Raw genomic sequence first — 17,949 nt, 5'->3', positions numbered from 1 at the left:
AGTCTCCATGTAGCAATTTCAGTTTTATGAGCCATCATGTTTATATTTAAATAGAAAGCAAGATCTGTTATTTAAAAGTCATGGGAATTTCACTTCTATGAAGCTTACATAATAAATGATTACAAAGGAAATTTTTTAGTTCTCAGATTCAAGGTCATTTTCCACAGAAGATGGCTAGCTTTAAATGAAGGTCACTGAAGCTCAGAATTCATAACACACACAAATTTACTCTCAAAATATCACCTGTCCAAAGTGCCAACACAAACAGACCCACAGTTATATTACCATATAATTCTTTATCTAATTTAAGGAGCGGATCTTGGCGCCGTGAAGACCTGTGAGATGTGTAAGCAAGGCCTGCTGGTCGACCTGGATGACTTTAACATGACCGAGTTGTACCAGAAGCACCAGGAGTCCTGGGTAAGAAACGCTGGCGCCCACTCAGCCGCCACCGGCTAAAGTAGGTTAGAGGCACGGGCGGGGAGACACTCGCCTTCCCTGATCTAAGGAATATGTAGAAGGCCCGTGTGTGGTGCGAGTCTGAGAATGTCCATTTAGCTCACTTCTTTGAGAAGGTCTGTCCCTAAATTGCAACTCTGGAGAGTTGAAAAGTCTTGGTTGTCCTGGGTTGAGGTCCTCCTGCTGTTGGGGACAAAAGTAGGAAGCTGCAGTGGCCAGCTGGACACACAGATATAGCAAAAAAGTCTTGCAAGCTCCACACCCAAATTTGCTGATGTAATTTTTTAAGTTCATTTTTATTTTATTTTAATAGATTTAGGGGGCACAAATTGAATTCCATTACATGTATATATTATATAGTGATAGAGTCTGGGCTTTTGGTGTACTCATCACCCGGCTAGTGTACATTGTACTCCATGGGTAATTTTTAACTTAAGTTTAATAACCACAAGAGGGAAAAAAAAAAACAAAACAAAAAAAAACCTCAGGGTCTGGGAGGTAATTGTCCCCAATTTAAACATCAGGTCACTCTGGGGTAAGAAGGAACTGCTTCACCTGAGGTTAATAAACTCGTAGTAAATGCCTACTGTGTGCTTTTTAACACCTCATGAATGACCTCTCCTGAAGCATTTGGATTGTATTTATAATACTGTGAGAAAGTTAGTTAATCCAAGGCAGTAAGGTCATTAGGCCTGAGTTAACGGTTAATCACCCACTTCTCGGGCAAACGATCTTCTTCCGTTTAGAGCTGTACTGTCAAGGAGGGAGGCCAGAAGCCTCATGTGGCTAATGAGCAGGAGGCTCGTTCTAATCAACATGTGCTGTAAGTGTTAAATACACCATGAATTTCAAAGATGCAGCAGTCCCAAAAAAAAAAAAAAAGAATGTAAAATATCATGTAATTCTATAATAAATACATGCTGCGTTTCCAAGACTTAGTATGCTTTCCAGTTTGGCACATAAAGAGCTTGGATGTTATTATTCCATCCTAACAATAAGTAAAAAGCTGAACAAATTGCAAAATCAACAACTCTTCTTAAATCCATAAGAGAAGTGAGGTCACAGGGCAAACCACAGCCCCTAAACTGGAGAGACAGACAGGTAAATAGAGCATCACCCAGGCCGAGCGCGGTGGCTCACGCCTGTAATCCTAGCACTCTGGGAGGCCGAGGAGGGCAGATTGTTTGAGCTCAGGAGTTCAAGACCAGCCTGAGCAAGAGCTAGACCCTGTCTCTACTAAAAATAGAAAGAAATTATATGGACAGCTAAAAATATATTTAGAAAAATTAGCCGGGCATGGTGGCACAAGCCTGCAGTCCCAGCTACTCGGGAGGCTGAGGCAGGAGGATTGCTTAAGCCCAGGAGTTTGAGGTTGCTGTGAGCTAGGCTGACCCCACAGCACTCTAGCCTGGGCAACAGAGTGAGACTCTGTCTCAAAAAAAAAAAAAAAAAAAAAACAATAGAGCGTCGCCCCTCACCAGAGCAGAGGCTCACGAGCAGAATCCTCTGCGGGAACCAGTGCCGGGTAGGGAAACCTAAACCATAATTAACGAATTGCCAGAGGCTCTGTGTAGACAAATCTGAGAGTCAAAAACTCCAGGGGGACCCAGTCATAGGGGTGTCCCCAGACTTTTGTGAGTTTTATCTCCAGGAGCTCAACTAGATTCTTACCATAAATATCAGAGAAAAATCTCTCATGCTTCTGGCAGCAGAGGGGAAAAGCAACTATTTTGGTATAGGCCAGAGCATTCCATTCTTTTTAACAAAGTCTGCCCTCAGAAGAAACTATTTAACCAGAGCCTAACCTTCTGGGGTTTTATCAGAGCCCAACCTAACTGGAAGATGGGAAATACTCAAAGCCAGCTGAGAAGCACTTGTGCAGTTCACGTCCAGAGGCACAAGGACTACAGAATGCCTCCCTTCTCCCCACACCTACCACCACATTACTAAAACGCGTTTATAGTCATTCCTTTTACCCAGTACATGATGTCTGGCTATCGAACCAAAAATTACAAGGCATACTAAAAGGCAAAAAACCCAGTTTGAAGAGACAGAGTGAGCATCAGAAACAGACTCACATATGACAAGGATGTTGGAATTATCAGACCAGGAATTTAAAACAATTATGATTAATATGCTAAGGGTTATAATGGGTAAAGTGCACAGAATGCAAGAACAGATGGGCAATATAAGCAGAGAGATGGAAATTCTAAGAAAGAAGAAGGAATACTAGAGCCAGGCATGGTGGCACATGTCTGCCTATCGTCCCAGCTACTAGAGAGGCTGAGGTGGGAGGATCACTTGAGCACAGGCGTTCGAATCCAGCCTTGGTAACAAAACAAAACCCATCTTTAAAAAAAGAGAAAAAAGAAAAAAAATTAAAAATTTCTAATCAATAGTGTCTAGGAAAAAAAAAAAGAAATGAAAAGAAATGCTAAGGATCAAAAACACTGTAATAGAAATGAAGAATGCCTTTGCTGGGCTTATTAGCAGACTGGACACATCTGAGGAAAGAATCTCTGAGCTTGAGGATATCTCCGTAGAAACTGCCAAAACTGAGCGGGGCATGGTAGCAGGAGCCTGGAGTCCCAGTTTCTTGGGAGTCTCAGGCAGGAGGATCGCTTGAGTTTGAGGCCATCCCAGGCAACATAGCGAGACCCTGTGTCTCAAAACAAAAAGAAAGAAAGAAAAAAGAAACTGCCAAAGCTGAAAAACAGAACAGAATATCCAAGAACTGTGGGACAACTACACAAAAGGTGTAACATACATATAGTTGGAATACCAGAAGAATAAAGAGGGAAAAGAACAGAGAAATATTTGAAGCAATTATGACTGAGAATTTCCCCAAAATTAATGTCAGACACCAAACCACAAATCCAGGAAGCTCAAAGAACACCAAGCAGGAAAAATGCCAAAATAAACAAATAAAAACCCAACACCATGACATATCATATTTAAAATGGGGGGAAAAGTCAAAGATAAAGAAAAAAATCCTGAACGAAGCCAGAAACCTTCCCCGTGGAGGAGTAAAGATAAGAATTACACTGGACTTCTCCTCAGCAAGTGTGCAGGCAAGGGGAGAGGAGGGCGAAATATTTAGTGTTGAGAGAAAAAACTGACCAGCCTAGATTTCTGTATCCTGTAAAATTATCCTTCAAAAGTGAAGGAGAAGTAAAGACTTTTTAATTCAGACAAAGACTTAATGCCAAAAAAGAATGCAAAATATCAAAAAATCATATGTTGAAACGATAGTTTGTATATATTAGGTTAATAAAATATATTGTTGAAATTAATTTTCACCAGTTTCCTTTTGCTACTTTAATGTGGCTACCAGAAATTTTCAAATTACATATGTGGTTTGCATTTGTGCCTCACGTTGTATTCTATTGGATGGTGCTGATCTAGAAGGTGCCCTTGAGGGCGAAGTCTGAGACATCTGAGACCACAGGCCAGGGAATGCCCTTTAAAAGCCCAGTCCACATGGTCAGTGGTCTTGGTGGTGTGGGGGGCTCACATCCAAGCAGGTTTTCCTGCTTTGGTGCTATTCCTCTGGCGCGAGCAGGACACATGCTGCTCATGGGGCCTACCGGGCCCTCTGACGTTGGGTGGTTCTGGCGGGGGCCTCATAGGGTCGCAGCTCAGTGAGGAACTCCCGTAGGCATCTGGAGAGTGACCCGTTAGACTAAACCAGCTGTGGGTCCCCAGAACCTGGGATGCTGGCGTCTGGCGGCCTAATTTTAGGCCTGAAAAAAAGAAAAAAATAATAATAATCTTAAGCCTGTCAGAGCCTGTGGCAGTATGGCCCTCCTTCCCTCCTTGCTGAAGGACACCTCATTAAGCCCTACAGGATTCAGCACCCACTGCCCGTGTTCTGGAAGTTCCATGTTTCCTTCTGCGAGCATTGGCCTCAACCTGGAAGTGGGACTCGTGCTTGATTCTGGTTGGGCGCTCAGTTTTGAGTGGAAGGAAGAACTGGATAGTAACATACAGAGACCCAAATAACACTCTGGGCTCCAACATGGCCAGGAAAAAATGAGTTTCAGAAAGGTTTAGATCACAGGTCATACACTCGAATACCATGAAGTCCAGGCAGGTAGCAAATGATTGGAATCTTCCAGGTATCATGCAATTGGGAGTGGTGGCAACTGAGGCAAAATGGAGAGTTCTCCCCGCAACTAAAGATGTTCATGTTCCTCTTTCCTGACTGCTTCCTCTCTTCCTTCCGTCCAACCAGAGCACATCCACGGGCCAGATTCAGCTCGCTGGCTGCCCCTTGGTTTAGAGCAGTGATTCGCAAAGATGGGTGGTCCTAGACGAGTAGCATTAGCATCACCTGGGCACTTGTCAGAAGTGTGCACTTGTCGCCCCCACCTCGGACCCACTGAATGAGAACCTGGGGGAAGAAGAGGGCAGCAGTGCCCAGCAACTGTGTCTTCAAGGCCCTCTCAGTATTTCCGATGCATGTTAAAGTTGAAGCCACTAGAGTCAAAACTTGTGGCTGAATGGGACATACTGTCTGATCCAAAATTATAACTTTTTTTTCTCGTTGTTTCATCTTTGCAAATATTTATTAAGCACATATACCAGCACTGGGCTCGGCCCCAGGAGTGCGGGAACAAGCAAGACAGACGGAGGCCTTGCCTTCACGGAGCTCACGCCCAATCCATCCACCCCGTCTTTAATTCTTGCCTCTTGTAGGATGTTTTTGTTTTCTGAAATACCACATATTAGCTTGTTTTACCATAACGCTTTGGGGAAACAGACAGAACAGAGGTTACTTCTCCCAGTTTATAAAGGAAGTCACTTTGACTCTGCACAGTTAAAATTCTGCCCAAAGTTGCAGCGTTCGGTGGCCCCAGGCGCCCACCTTCTGGGTAAGGTGCACTCCACGGCCCAGGCCCACTGAGCACAGGACATGCTCCTGCCATGTCTGCTCTGCCACTCAGGAGGGGCTCAGCGGCCTCTGGCTGTCATTGCTCTGAAGCACAGGCCTGGCCTTGCTCCATCTCAGCCAAGGACAGATGTCCTCGGATACACACAGTCACCTAATCACCCTCAGACCTGGGAGCATCTCTTGAATATATTTAAAGACTTGCTAAAACGTTCGGCCAGGCTGTCAGCTTCTTCAAGTGGATTATATTGAGAATTTCCATCAGCAGCAAATCTTTTGGCCAAAATGAACTGAATATTAACAAAATGGAGAAAATGGAGGAAAACAGCTGGCCTCCTCCTTCTTTACTGCCCCCCCCCCCCCGCCCACCACCCTGTCCCCTTCAGTCTGGTGCACAAAGGCAGCTCTGTGTGGGAGTCAGAGTGTCATGCAGTTGGGCCGAGGGAGGACTGGGTCAGAGCAGCTCTGATAAATAACACTCCCAACCTGGTTCACGTGGCCCTGCCAAGCAAACACTTCGGAACTCTTGCACTTAACAAATCCCCCCACTTGTGGCTCCCGAGCATAAAGGATGGCTCTGAGTTGACTGTCAAACGCCTGTTCTGATTGGTGGCCCAAGCAGGGCGTACATAAAGGAGAGAGCCAGCAAGATTTATGGCGCCGTGTGACAGGTCCCCTCCCACAGACCAGAGAAGAGACACAATCTGCTAGAAGTGACTTTTCGAATTACCTGCAGAAAACATTAGTGGATATTTTCCCGTCTGCATGCCTCTGGGCCTTATTGAGTCATAAAAAGTAAATGATTCCCCTGAAAGCTTTGACAAACCTGATAGTTCCAAGCCATTTTCTAGCTGATGGATTTGCCATCACGCGTCAGAGCGTCCCTGAGCATCAAGGCTGCTGGCGAGGAGACCGTCGACAGCTCCCAGGAGGAAGCTGCGGCCCAGGAAACAAGGGCCAGGCTTGGGTGCTGGAGGAGCTAGAAGGCGTGTTAGGAAGGCTTCCCAGAGGAGGTGGCTGGCAAGACTGTCCTTACAGGAGGTGGCAGGCACCGCCTCATGGGGGAGGTGGGAGGAGGCGGTTAAAAGAGAAAAAGTGAAAACAAGTAACTTGCTCTCCTGCTCTAGGCCAAGGTCAGCAGAGCACAGAAAACATGACCAAAGGCTAAAAATAGGAGGCTAACTCACTGCTAAGGACAGTGGACTTGAGCCCTCAAAGATGAGTCTGTAGGACAAGTGGAGAAGCCTGCAGCGGTGACCTTGGGGCCAGCGGTCACCAAGATTGGGAGTCGGCCACGATTCAGAGGGAAGAGCACATTGATCCTTGCTCAACTTCCGCACCTTTTCTGGCAGCTATTTAGTCCTGGAAGAGGTGTGTTCTGTGCCAACTTCCTGAGCTGCCCTGGATCTAACGGAGCAGGGAGATGGGCCAGTGAGGTGCCTGGGCTGCTGCAGGAAGAAGGAAGCTGAGATGCTTGAAGTGGTCACTGGGTCAAGTCCAGTAGTCACGTTACCCTCCACCCCCCGTTATCCTGGGCAAACAGACTCACAGGTCCAACCTTTCCCAGGGGTGACATCAAGCGTGTGCCCTCTGCTAGGATTTTAGTCCCCCAGGGCTGGGTGGCTTTCTGAGCACTGCCTGGCCAATCCCCAAGCCCCCCAGCCCCCACCCATGGGGATCTGGCATGAGGACAGATGGGAGCCTCCCCTCCTTCCCCTGCAGAGGGGGAGGAGTCGTTGCGAATGCCACTGATTTATGGAAGGTCTATGAAGGGTCCCAAGAGTGGGGCCTGGCAGCACGGGCACAGGAGCTGAGACAGGCGCCGTGGCCAGCCAGACAGTGAGACCCTCTCTGCCCAGCACCTGCTCTGAGCACCGGTGAGAAAAACAAAACACAATCCACCTCATAAGAAAAAGCAGAAACATCAACAAGTACAAGAGGTAGTATACACAATAAAGACAAATGCTGGGCGTGGTGGCTCACACCTATAATCCTAGCACTTTGGGAGGCCGAGGTGGGAGGATCGCTTGAGCTCAGGAGTTCGAGACCAGCCTGAGACCTGATCCCTACCAAAGATAGAAAAAATTAGCTGGGCGTGGTGGTGCCTGTCTGTAGTCCCAGCTACTCGGGAGGCTGAGGCAGGAGGATTGCTTGAGCCCTGGAGTTTGAGGTTGCAGACAGCTGTGATGAAGCCACTGCACTCTAGCCTGGGCGATGGAGAGAGACTCTGTCTAAAAAAAAAAAATGACGAATGCTTAGGAGTCAGGGAGCAAAGGAAAGATCTGGACAAATGAGGGTTCATCGGCGTCTGCAAGTGACATCTGTGACAGCTGTGCGGAAGTTGTGGACAAGGCCTGGTAAAAGGGCAGGACAGGAGCATTCAAAACAGATGCATGAAAACAACAGAGCAAACAAGGAAGGGCACCAACAAAGGCTGGCCCGGAGGTCCCCAGTGCAATCTGAGACCCTGCTGGGCAGGTGCCCTCTGGGTGTTAAATGACAATGGACCAGCTCAGGGGAGAGCGGAGGGGCCTTAGTTGAGACCATCAATAAGCCCAGTTGTAAGGAAGAAACACGTAGAACTAAGGCCTGGGCCCCCTTCTCTGGGCAAAGGAGGGATCTAGGAAAGTACAGCACCCTTGTGGCGTCTGCGTCCCAGACTCTCCCACAGAGAACTCTCGAGACACAGATCTCGTCCTGTTTACTGTCTGCTCAAAGACGCCAGTAGTTCCACACTTACAGCACGACACCCACACTCCTCAGTTCTGCCCAATATGCCCCACCTCACCACCTCCCTGGTCCACGCCCAGATTTTTTTTTTTTTTTTTAGCTCAAACACCCTTCCCATACCCTCCTGCCCCGCCAGTGAGTAGGGGTGTTGCCCACCACACAATCTGCTCGCTCTGCCCCTGCCTCTTTGCTGGCCTTGAGTGCCTCTGTCTGAAAGGCCCTTCCACCCCTCAGAGCCTCCCATCCTTTAAGGAGCATCTGAAACCACCTCCTCCAAGAAGCCTTCCCACACGCCCACACATCATATACCCGACCGATGTCTTTCTTCTCCTTTGCGTCTCGGTTGTTGCACTCGACACATCCGGCTTGTACTGGAGCTGTCTGTGAACGAGGCTCTCTCCCCACGCCAGGTGATGGGGTCCCAGCAGGGAGTGCTGAGGTTTCTCACCCTGTGTTCCCCGTGACACCCAGCTCAAGGCTTTGTACGAGTAACTGCTCGATAAATGTCTGTGGAATGGGATTGAGCTTGGAAATGGATCTTTCTCAGAGCATCCTCCAGTAGGCAGCCAAGAATCAGAGGAGGATGACTGCCCCCGCCTCCACGCTGGACCTGCTCTGGCTCTGACCAAGGGCAGGCCTGGCCCTGGGGCTTGGGCTCTTTTCCCATTTCTTGTCACCTCTTAGGGTGTTTCCACCCCACAATTTGGATCATGAATAATTTATGGATGAACTTAAGAGCTTTCTTTTCCATATTTAGGCACAAAACGAGCTGATGAATTCAGGCTTGTACCTGGTGCTGCTGCTCCACCTCTATGAGCAGAGGTTTGCAGAACTCACGAGACTGAACTACAGCCGGGTCATGCGAGAGAGGGTAAGTCTGGCTGTGACCCAGAGCTGTCCGGCAGCAGCCCTAAAAATCTTGCAGTGTTGTTTATTAGATGTGCAATCTGTTGAGGTCCCCACGGTCACTTGGTAGGATGTGGGACTGTCACTGTTAAGACTAAGATTTAGCAGCTGCTAAGTGTATACGCAGTGACCCTCTGGCTGAAAAGTAAGTGATAATCACAGAGTTGCTTACTATTACACATGAGTAGTAATTAAATGGTCATGTAGGTCAGTCAGTCTCCAGGGATACTTGCCCCCCAAAATAGAGGCCAGCAAGGATGCCCAGGCTGGGTGTGCGTTATGTGTGGGCATGCCTGCTGCCCCAGCAGGGTGCATCTGTGAAAAAGAGGGACCTTCCCACAGGAGAGCCATTCAAAAAGCAAGCAAACCACAAAGGGAGCCCCTCTCCCTGTTTCGCTTTGGATCCCACGGTGTGTTGTGCCAGTGTGTACCTGTTGAAGGAGACAGGCTGCCAAGAAATAAAGGTGCTGATGGTGGCACCATTTGTCATTAGAGAAGTGACAATGTATTTACCAGGCACGATCATCTGTAGCTGCTCTTGCTTTAACAAAAGAACCGAGGCCCCCTAGGAAGCCACATGGTGTGGAAGGAGAAGCCCAGCTCTGCCACCAGCTGAAGCCTGGCCTTAGCAAAGTCAACCCGGATGAGGGAGTTGGACTGGCCGACCTCTGACGTGTCCTAGTGCACTTGACTAGGTCATTGTCGAGTCAGCATCTTGAGCCCCAGGAGACTTCCTTCTTCATCAGATGCCTCTCTGCAGCCAGGCCAGGAGGGCTCAGGGTCATGCCAGGGGCTGGTATGTTTGCAGTGTTTGGATTCCCAGGGTACCCTTGAAGCCTGGATCTTGAACTGTGCTCGTGTCAGGTCGAGACTGGAAAGCAAGCCAGTGAGGCAGTGGACAAGCCACTGAGGGTACCACAAGGCAGTTTTAGGGACACTCTGGCACCCCACCCTATGCACCTCTCCTCTCCACTCTCTTGTCTCCTCTTCCTCCTCCTCTTTTTGACCCAGGCCTGTCCTTCCTTAACTCTCCAGTGGTTTTAATGGTGACAATTCTTCAGCGAAATACATTAAAAAAAAAAAAAAAGAAAGAAAGAAAGAAAGAAAAAAGAAAGGTACAAGAAGCAGGAAATGATCCTTTGTTAACATTTCTGTAACCACATTTTCATGATTCCACGTCTTTTTAATGAACTTTTTATTGCACATTGAACTTCAGAGCACCCAGGGTTGATCAGGTTACAGATGGCCCGATGAGAGCCAGTGCAGGCAACATTAGCCACCAGGACTGCCGTGCAAACATGAGACAACAAACAGGGCAACCCAGTGGGTGAGAACCAAGGCCCTAAAGCATTGACTCTAAAGAACCTGCCAGTTAAACTGTCCTGGACAAGGCATAAGTTGCACCAGGAACAAGCTGGAAACCAGAATGAAAAGAAAGGACCAGGGGACACTCATCTTTCACCACAAGCTCACATTTAATTAGAGAAACCCTGAAATAGATCTCACCCACTTAAACTACCAAGCAATAACCAGTAGAAACAACTAGTTAAGAGGCACGCAAAGGCAAATAGGAAACCGTCTGGTTTTTGTCAAATTCACACCCTTCTGGATTTGCGTCTCTCTTAGGGTAACATTTAGTACAAGAAAGGCACTAAGTTGGGAGAGGAACCCTCCTTCCCTCCCCTTTAGCTGCTGGAGCTGGAGAGCTCACTCACGTGGGGCTTTCTGGTCGTGTCTCATTAAGAGACCCAGTGACAAATCCTGTGGATGGTGATCATTTCCTCACTCATTCACGCACTGCCCCGTACCCGTGCTGAGATGGGGACCAGAGAAAGTGGCTACCAGGCATGATGCCATGATGTCCCTTTCTTTGAGGAGCTTATGATGAAACTGGGAGATGTTTTATACACATTTATAAAAATAGGAAATAATTGGAAAGGAGCACTTGAGCAAGAGAAGACCCAGTGAATTCCTAGAGCTGTGAAATTGACAGTACAAGATCTTCCCTGACTTTGCTTGTGATCCTGTAAACAATCTGTCTCCCCAGTGAGATTTTGAGCTACGTGAAGGCAAAGCCAGGCTTTCCACACGTGTCTCTCAGGATGCTGGCCACATGGTGTGTCATGGCTGCCTGCTGACCACGTCCCAGGCACTGTGGACACCAGGAGCACTGAGTGATTACAAACGTGCCAAGTGACTGTCAAATAAGAACATGGTCTGCTCGGGTTGGGGGCGTTTACTGGCAACTCTGGCATGGAACCCTCGTTTCTTTTGTATCCAACTGTTTGCCAGTACCTAGAAAATGCCTGCTACCTAAAGGGCGTGTGATAACTTTGACGCCCGATGAACTACTGCATCAGAATCTGCTTCTCTAGGCTGGGCGCGGTGGCTCACGCCTGTAATCCCAGCACTCTGGGAGGCCGAGGCGGGTGGATTGCTCAAGGTCAGGAGTTCGAGACCAGCCTGAGTAAGAGCAAGACCCCGTCTCTACTAAAAATAGAAAGAAATTATATGGACAGCTAAAAAATATATATATAGAAAAATTAGCCGGGCATGGTGGCGTATGCCTGTAGTCCCAGCTACTCGGGAGGCTGAGGCAGGAGGATCACATGAGCCCAGGAGTTTGAGGTTGCTGTGAGCTAAGCTGATGCCACGGCACTCTAGCCAGGGCAACAGAGCGAGACTCTGTCTCAAAAAAAAAAAAAAAGACCTACTTCTCCCAGGAGGCGAGTCTTGAGTTATGTCTCAGACAAAGTGATAGCACAAAATGTGTAGAGAACAGTGTTCTAGGTAAAGGAACACTCCCAAGTTCAAGGTATACTTATTTATTCAAAGATTTTCTGTGAGCCTACTGTGAGCCGGGTTCTAAACTAGGTTCTGGGAACACAAAGATAACTAAGACACTCTTTGCCTACAAGGGACTCGGAGTCTAAGAGAGAACACGCCTGTAACCGAGAGTGTACAGACGTGTGCCTGTGTTATGACAGGAAAGACGGAGCAGATGTGGAGGAACACAGAGCAGAGTTAGATGGAACGAGGAGCAGCCCCTTCTCCAGCCAGGCTCTTCAGGGACACACGCCAACGCCGCAGGGGCCTTGCTCTTGATCCAATCAGGCTGTCCCTCTGTGATCGGTCGTCCCACTACTTTGGGAGCCTGGTGGCAAAGCTGCTTCCACTATGTCTTGTCAACTGATCAAATGAGGAGATGATGTTTAGACTGGATCTTGGCGAGCCGGGCAGATGGATGGAGCGGGGGAGGGAAACGCAAAGGCACAGTGACGGGGGAAGACCCGCGTGTTTGGGGAAAGTTCAGGAGCCCTGTGGCCCAGAAGGGCAGGAAGGGTTGTGAGTGTCTCTGGAGGTCACGGAGCGGTGGCCAGCCTGGACTCACAGGCCAGGAGATTTGTGTTTTTGAGAGAAAACCCAAGCAGACACGTAGATGGTGGGCTGGAGGCGGAAGAAACCAGCTGGGGGCTGTTGCAATGGCTCAGGGTAATAAGGGGCCCATGCGGGAGTGTCAGACATGGGACAGACAGATGGGGTGGGCACAGGGCAAGGGACAGGCTCAGGGAAGCACTGAATGCTCTTCTCTGCAAGTGCCCAGCAGGTAGCTGGCCTTTTCTCACTTCAGGTGGTCATGGTGGCAGCCTCTCCAGAGTACGGGAGCCACCAGCCTCACCTGACCTCACCTGCACTCCCCCATCTGATGCGGACACAGGCCAGCCTGTGAGGTGAAGCTAAGAGGACTTGCCTTCCTTCCCCTTCTCCCTCTCAGCACTCACATGGGGCACTCCATTTTTCAGGGCCTGCTCCCCCAAAGCCCCCTGCCCTGGTCCTGGCCTTCCTCCCGAGGTCTTGTCCCTATCCGATTAGTATAGCGGTCTCCTGGAGTGAGCACCTTCCTTTGCCTCCTGTCCCAGGGTGCTGTTAACGGTGAACACTTCAGGCTGGGAGGGAGGAAGCGGGGAGCACAGTGGCTGGCCCCGGGGGCAGGCAGGGTCTAGAGGAAGCTCTCGAATCCCACTGGCACCTTCACGTGTGAGGCTGGACGGACTATATCCAGGGCTCCTCCCCATTCACGTCATTTCTACAAAACCCAAAACTCTTCCCTCAAAGGTCCAAATCTGCCCAAAATATGGGAAGCCCAGGTTTGGTCCACAGTTAGAAAAACGTCCCTACTCACGAAGATGGAGTCTCCCAGCGGAGTGGGAGAGTTGGTTAGGTGAATACGGTCACCTGGCACAGAACCTACAGGCGGGTAGAGGTCATCTCCGCACCCAGAGAGAACGGAGGCTGTGGCTAGCACGGTCCTGGTGTGTAATTTACCAGGTAACCGAGACCTGCTGCTCTAGATGAAATTCCATCCTTCCCCTGCCCTCTCTCTCCTTGGGCACAGACAGGGCCCAGGGACCAAAACTGCCTCCACACTGGCCGGGCAGTTGCCCAGTAACAGTGTCCAGCACCCCTTGTTTTGTCCCCCAGCCTGTCACAAAGCCCCTTTTCTTCCTGGGGAAGAGCACCAGAGCCCACATACTTGCAGCCTGGCACAATGGGCTCCCACGGAGTACACAGTGTTTCTTATTGTGGCATAAAATGCCATAAAGTCAGAACAAAGAGAGGGCCCAGGGCCTTGATGGGTCTGCCGCTTCCTGCCGGGCAGAGAATACAACCGATTGTTTAAAAGCCAGCGGTGAGGCAAGTGGCCAATTAGCATGGCCTTCACCCCCACAGCCTGTAAATGTGATTCGGGCCATCAGAACAGGATTCTGCCCTTCAGATCAATCGCTGAAAAGAAGCGAGCCTGGTCACACTGCCAAATTTAGAGGCCCTGAAACAGCAGAGGTGACCGGGTTATCGTGGCGGCTCTCTAGGTCCAGCTAAGCCCTGCCATGCGGGGCACCACGTTGCCCTCGCACCCCAGGCTGCTCCCCTGCCCCTTTCAGGTGATAGGGACTCCTAGAACATTCCTGAGACCGAGAAATTATACATCTGTTCACAATTGCACTGGAAAAGCAATTCATTTTCATATCTCATTGTCTTCTTTCTCACAGTTGTCAAGAAATTACCCACAACCCAGACCAGAAGAAAATGAAAGTAGGTTTGGGGGTCAGCCCTGCCATTTGGAGGATGTTTGCTGAGTTACTCTTCTGTTACTTTGTTGAACCTAATACCATGGAAGGAAGTAATGACCACCACCCAGAGGCAAAAATAACCCCACAAAGCTTGGGAAACTCTAGCTGCAGCCCTCAGGAAGGTGTCCAAGCAGGATGGAGGCAGGGCAGATAAGAATTTTAATTCATCCTGAAAGCAAGAAAGAGGGCCACAAAGGGGATGAGGGTATCTTCAGATGTGAGATAAGGTTCTTTCCTTTGCCTTACTGGGATCACTTGATGAGCTTTTGGGGATTTTTACTGCCAGGATCTTCTGGGGTTTTCTTTCCCAAACCCTGAAGGGGGCTGTTTGGCCACTGCCTGCAGGGATCACATTCATTCACACGCTAGTGGCCTTACTCACCGTCCAGCCCCATCAGGTAGGTCTACCGGATTCAGAGGTTGAACAAAGCCAACAGGTCTCCTGAGAAAGGACCCTCAAAGGAGGGTCTTCAAACAGCTTCGAGAAAAGTCTTCTTCCTGTCCCTTATTCCACAGAAAACCCGAGTGGAGAAAATGTGCTTAATTAAAGCAGGAGGGCTCAAAGTCAGACGCAGGAAGAACTTGTCTATCAGTAGGGAGAATAAACATTGCAGTGAACTGAGGGGGATGTGACAGTTGGGTCCCCAGAGGCTCTTCTGGGGAGAGATTTTACAACTTGCCTGCCCTAAAAGGTTTAGAACAATGGCTCCCACGTTGGCTTTGCCATCAGAATCACCCAGGCAACTTTCCAAAAATACAGATTCCTGGGCCCCTCCCGGAGATTCCGCTTGAGCCAGCGGGGTGGGCCCTGGTGTCGCCGGTCGCGGGATGCTTTGGGGAGCCCCGGTAGTCGTGCCCGCGAGAGATTTTGAACCAGCTCAAGGCTCCGCAGGGCGGGGCCCGGGTTACGACCCCAGAGCAGCCAATTTGCCATTCAGGGCACGCAGTCCTGCGAAGCCGAGACGACCGTTTTCAGCGGCCTGGGGAAGGGCCCTTCCTCCCGCTCACAAAGGAGCCGGTGAGGTCCCAGTCCCGGCGCCACCGCGGGGGTCCGGCCGAGCCCGCCGAGGGCCCCGCGCCCTCTCGAGCGGCCGCCCCGGGCCCCGGCCTTGTCGCCTGGGCGGGCCGAGCTGCCGCTCCCGCCTCCGCAGCCGGGAAGGGAGCGGCAGGTCTTTAACAGACCTTTGTGTGGCGGGCGCACGCCCACCTCCGGGGAAAACGCCCCAGCGCCTCCCGGGTCGCTCCGCGCAGCCACCCGCCTCGCGGGTCCTAAGCTCGTCCTCGGTGACAGCCTCGCGCTCCGGAAAGGGCGCGACAAGGAGCCCGGCCCCGGCCGGCAGGACCCGGGCAGGACCCGGCTGCGCCCTTCCCCGCCCCCGCCCCGGAGGCGCCCGCGGCCCTTCCCGGCTCCGGGAGACCTGCGGGCCGGGCGCGCCCGGGCGGTTCCGCCGGGCAGGGGCGCCCCCTAGTGCCCGAGCGGGCCGTTGCCGCCCCGGCAGGCGCCCCCAGGGCCTGGGGATGGGCATGGGGAAGGGGAACCCGGGCCTCCCAGACCGGGGCCCCAGGGGAGACTGACGTCTCTGTAGGGCAGAAGAGTGTCCCTGGAGTGGTGCTTAAAAGGGAGTCTCCACGGAGGGGAGGAGAGAGAAGGGACCTGCTATCGTCTCCTCTTCGGATGGTCCTACTGGTCATCTGCCATCCTTCAAGGAGCTGGGACGAGCTCTAGGATTCACCCCACCGCCACCCCTCCCCCGGCCAGTACCTGCCCCAGCGTAGGGGCAGCCAGTTCTCTCCTGGAGGTCCAGGTCCTCTCCACCTGCTCCCAGCTCTGCGCACACCACAGACACTGGTGGGTGCAGCCGAGGCAGAGAGCCCAGCACAGGGGACCATCCCGGCATGCTGGCCAGTCACAGCCCTTGCCTGGCTCCCCGCCACAGCCGTTGTCAAGACAAAGGGCCAGGCCAGCCAGCGGTAGAGCCACATGCGTTCAGCCCTCCCCCAGGGCCACACTCTTCTTCGGTCCCAGCAGCCTGGCATGACTCACCTGCTTGGCAGCACTGTGTTAATACAGGTTGCCAGAGCTGAGTCACAGCTGTGACCTGCCCCCCTAGCTCGGTTCAGGTAAACAGGGAGGAAAAAAGGCAAAACATCAGGACACACTAGGTGGCACAAAGAGCTGCCAGCCTCTTGATGGCTCTGTGGTGCCCATGCCAGCCTGCTTACCTGCACCTGGGAACCAAAGCCCGCACAAATGCCACAAGTGGCACGGAGCTAAGAGCAGCTGGGGAGAGTGCCTGGGTGTGTGTGCCCAGGTCTGACAACTTGTCACACAGCTCTGTGACCCAGCCCCCCTGACAGCTGCTTCCCAGCTGGCACAAATGACTGGTCACCACAGCGAAGACCACGGCCAGGGGAGAGGAACAGTACCACCTGCAGATATCCACACAGATGACAGAACAAACAGCAACAGGGACAGGCATGGAGGCCCTCAGGCCAAAGATTGGGCCAGACACCTCCGCCAAATATGGGGTCAGGCTCCTAGCTTTTGGAGAAAGTGCATGATGGCCGAGGGCACTGGGGTGGCCCGTGGGGCTGGGGCTTCCTTGGGGCAAAAGGTAGAGCTGAGAGGGTCCAGGTGGGGATGGGGGGACATTGGTTGCTCCTGTTCCCTGCCCTTCTTCAACAGTAAGGAACTTTCTAGGTAGTCAGGGAGCACTCACTCAGCTCAAGGGGAGAAGAAATGTATTGAGAACCAGAGTTTCGTCCAAGAATAAAGGAGAAGGCTCAACTCCATCTCCTCCACTGGGGCCCCACTGCCACCCCACGGCCCCCTTGCTCTCCTTCCCTCTCCCCACCTATCACTGTCCCTCTGCCTCCAGCCATGGATCTCGCAAAGACTCCTTAGAAACCTAGGTCAACTCCTTCCCTGCCATGTTAGGAAGTGGGGGTCTGTGTGGGGCGTTACCTTAGAGGCGGCAAAGGCTCCTCCAGCTGTTCAGCCTGCAGCAGCTGCTGCGCCAGCAAAGATGTGGGCACGTGGAGACGACCAGGATGCTTTTGTTGGGGGGGCTTGCAGTCCAGCTGCCCCAGTCTGGCTGGAACCCTTGTGGGGCAGTTTGATATTTTGTTCCCCACACTGTTCCAGGCACTATAGCCATGTGTGTGGCTGGCCCTTGGGGCTTAAGTGGGAGGAGGAGGAGCCGTGGTGCCATGCCCGCCCCCCCCATGACAGATCCACGGCCGCTGTGGCTCTGTAGCCTGAGAGATCTTCTTGCTTTCCAGATTCTGAGTTGGGAGATGGAAGTGAAAGCGTTTCTCAGAGCCGGGTCGTCTAGCAAAGGAGCTGGCGGTGGAGCTCAGTGGAGACCTCTCCACCCAGCTGTTCTTTCTGTGTCCCCATGCGCTCCCCCCCCCCCCATTTACTGAAACTGAAACCAGTATTTTCACCGTTACCATTTGCACCTTGTGCCATTCTCTTTTGGAGGTCTGGCTTGAGCATCTACGAGCAGCAACAGCCCGTGGACAGCACAGGTCAGGCAGCCTGGGCTTTTGAGCCCCCAGCAGGGTGCCCTGCTGCTGCCCCTCAGCCTGGAAGCCCAAGGGGACCCAGGAGCCCTGATGGGCCCAGAGGCCGGGGTCCCACTGCTGAGGGCGCCTGTCAGGCCTCACTCCACCCCAAGTGGAATTGAGCCGTGCGTTCAGTAAACTGACTTTATTCTCCCAGCCTCATTCGTGCTTATTTCACTCTCCTTGGGCAAAGGCTGAGGGTCTCAAGCTCGAGGGAGAGGGAAGCACATCTGACAGCCCCCATCTCACCGCCACGTCTCCTTG

General features: G+C 51.5%; 1 protein-coding gene across 1 annotated transcript in view; it reads left to right on the top strand.

Annotated features, from left to right (window-relative positions):
• Nucleotides 1-17,453, top strand: part of MARCHF10 (membrane associated ring-CH-type finger 10) — a 73,011-nt gene extending 55,558 nt beyond the window's left edge. The window contains exons 7-10 of the mRNA XM_069481592.1: nt 311-420; nt 8,838-8,951; nt 14,038-14,080; nt 17,401-17,453. Coding sequence (XP_069337693.1) covers nt 311-420; nt 8,838-8,951; nt 14,038-14,080; nt 17,401-17,453 — 320 coding nt within the window. The remainder of the gene's footprint in view (nt 1-310; nt 421-8,837; nt 8,952-14,037; nt 14,081-17,400) is intronic.
• Nucleotides 17,454-17,949: the final 496 nt, after the last annotated feature.

The sequence above is a fragment of the Eulemur rufifrons genome, chromosome 9 (assembly GCF_041146395.1).
Source record: "Eulemur rufifrons isolate Redbay chromosome 9, OSU_ERuf_1, whole genome shotgun sequence".
In the NCBI taxonomy this organism is placed as follows: domain Eukaryota; kingdom Metazoa; phylum Chordata; class Mammalia; order Primates; family Lemuridae; genus Eulemur; species Eulemur rufifrons.
Note: the sequence above shows the minus strand (reverse complement) of the source record. Positions and strands in the feature narration are given on the sequence as shown.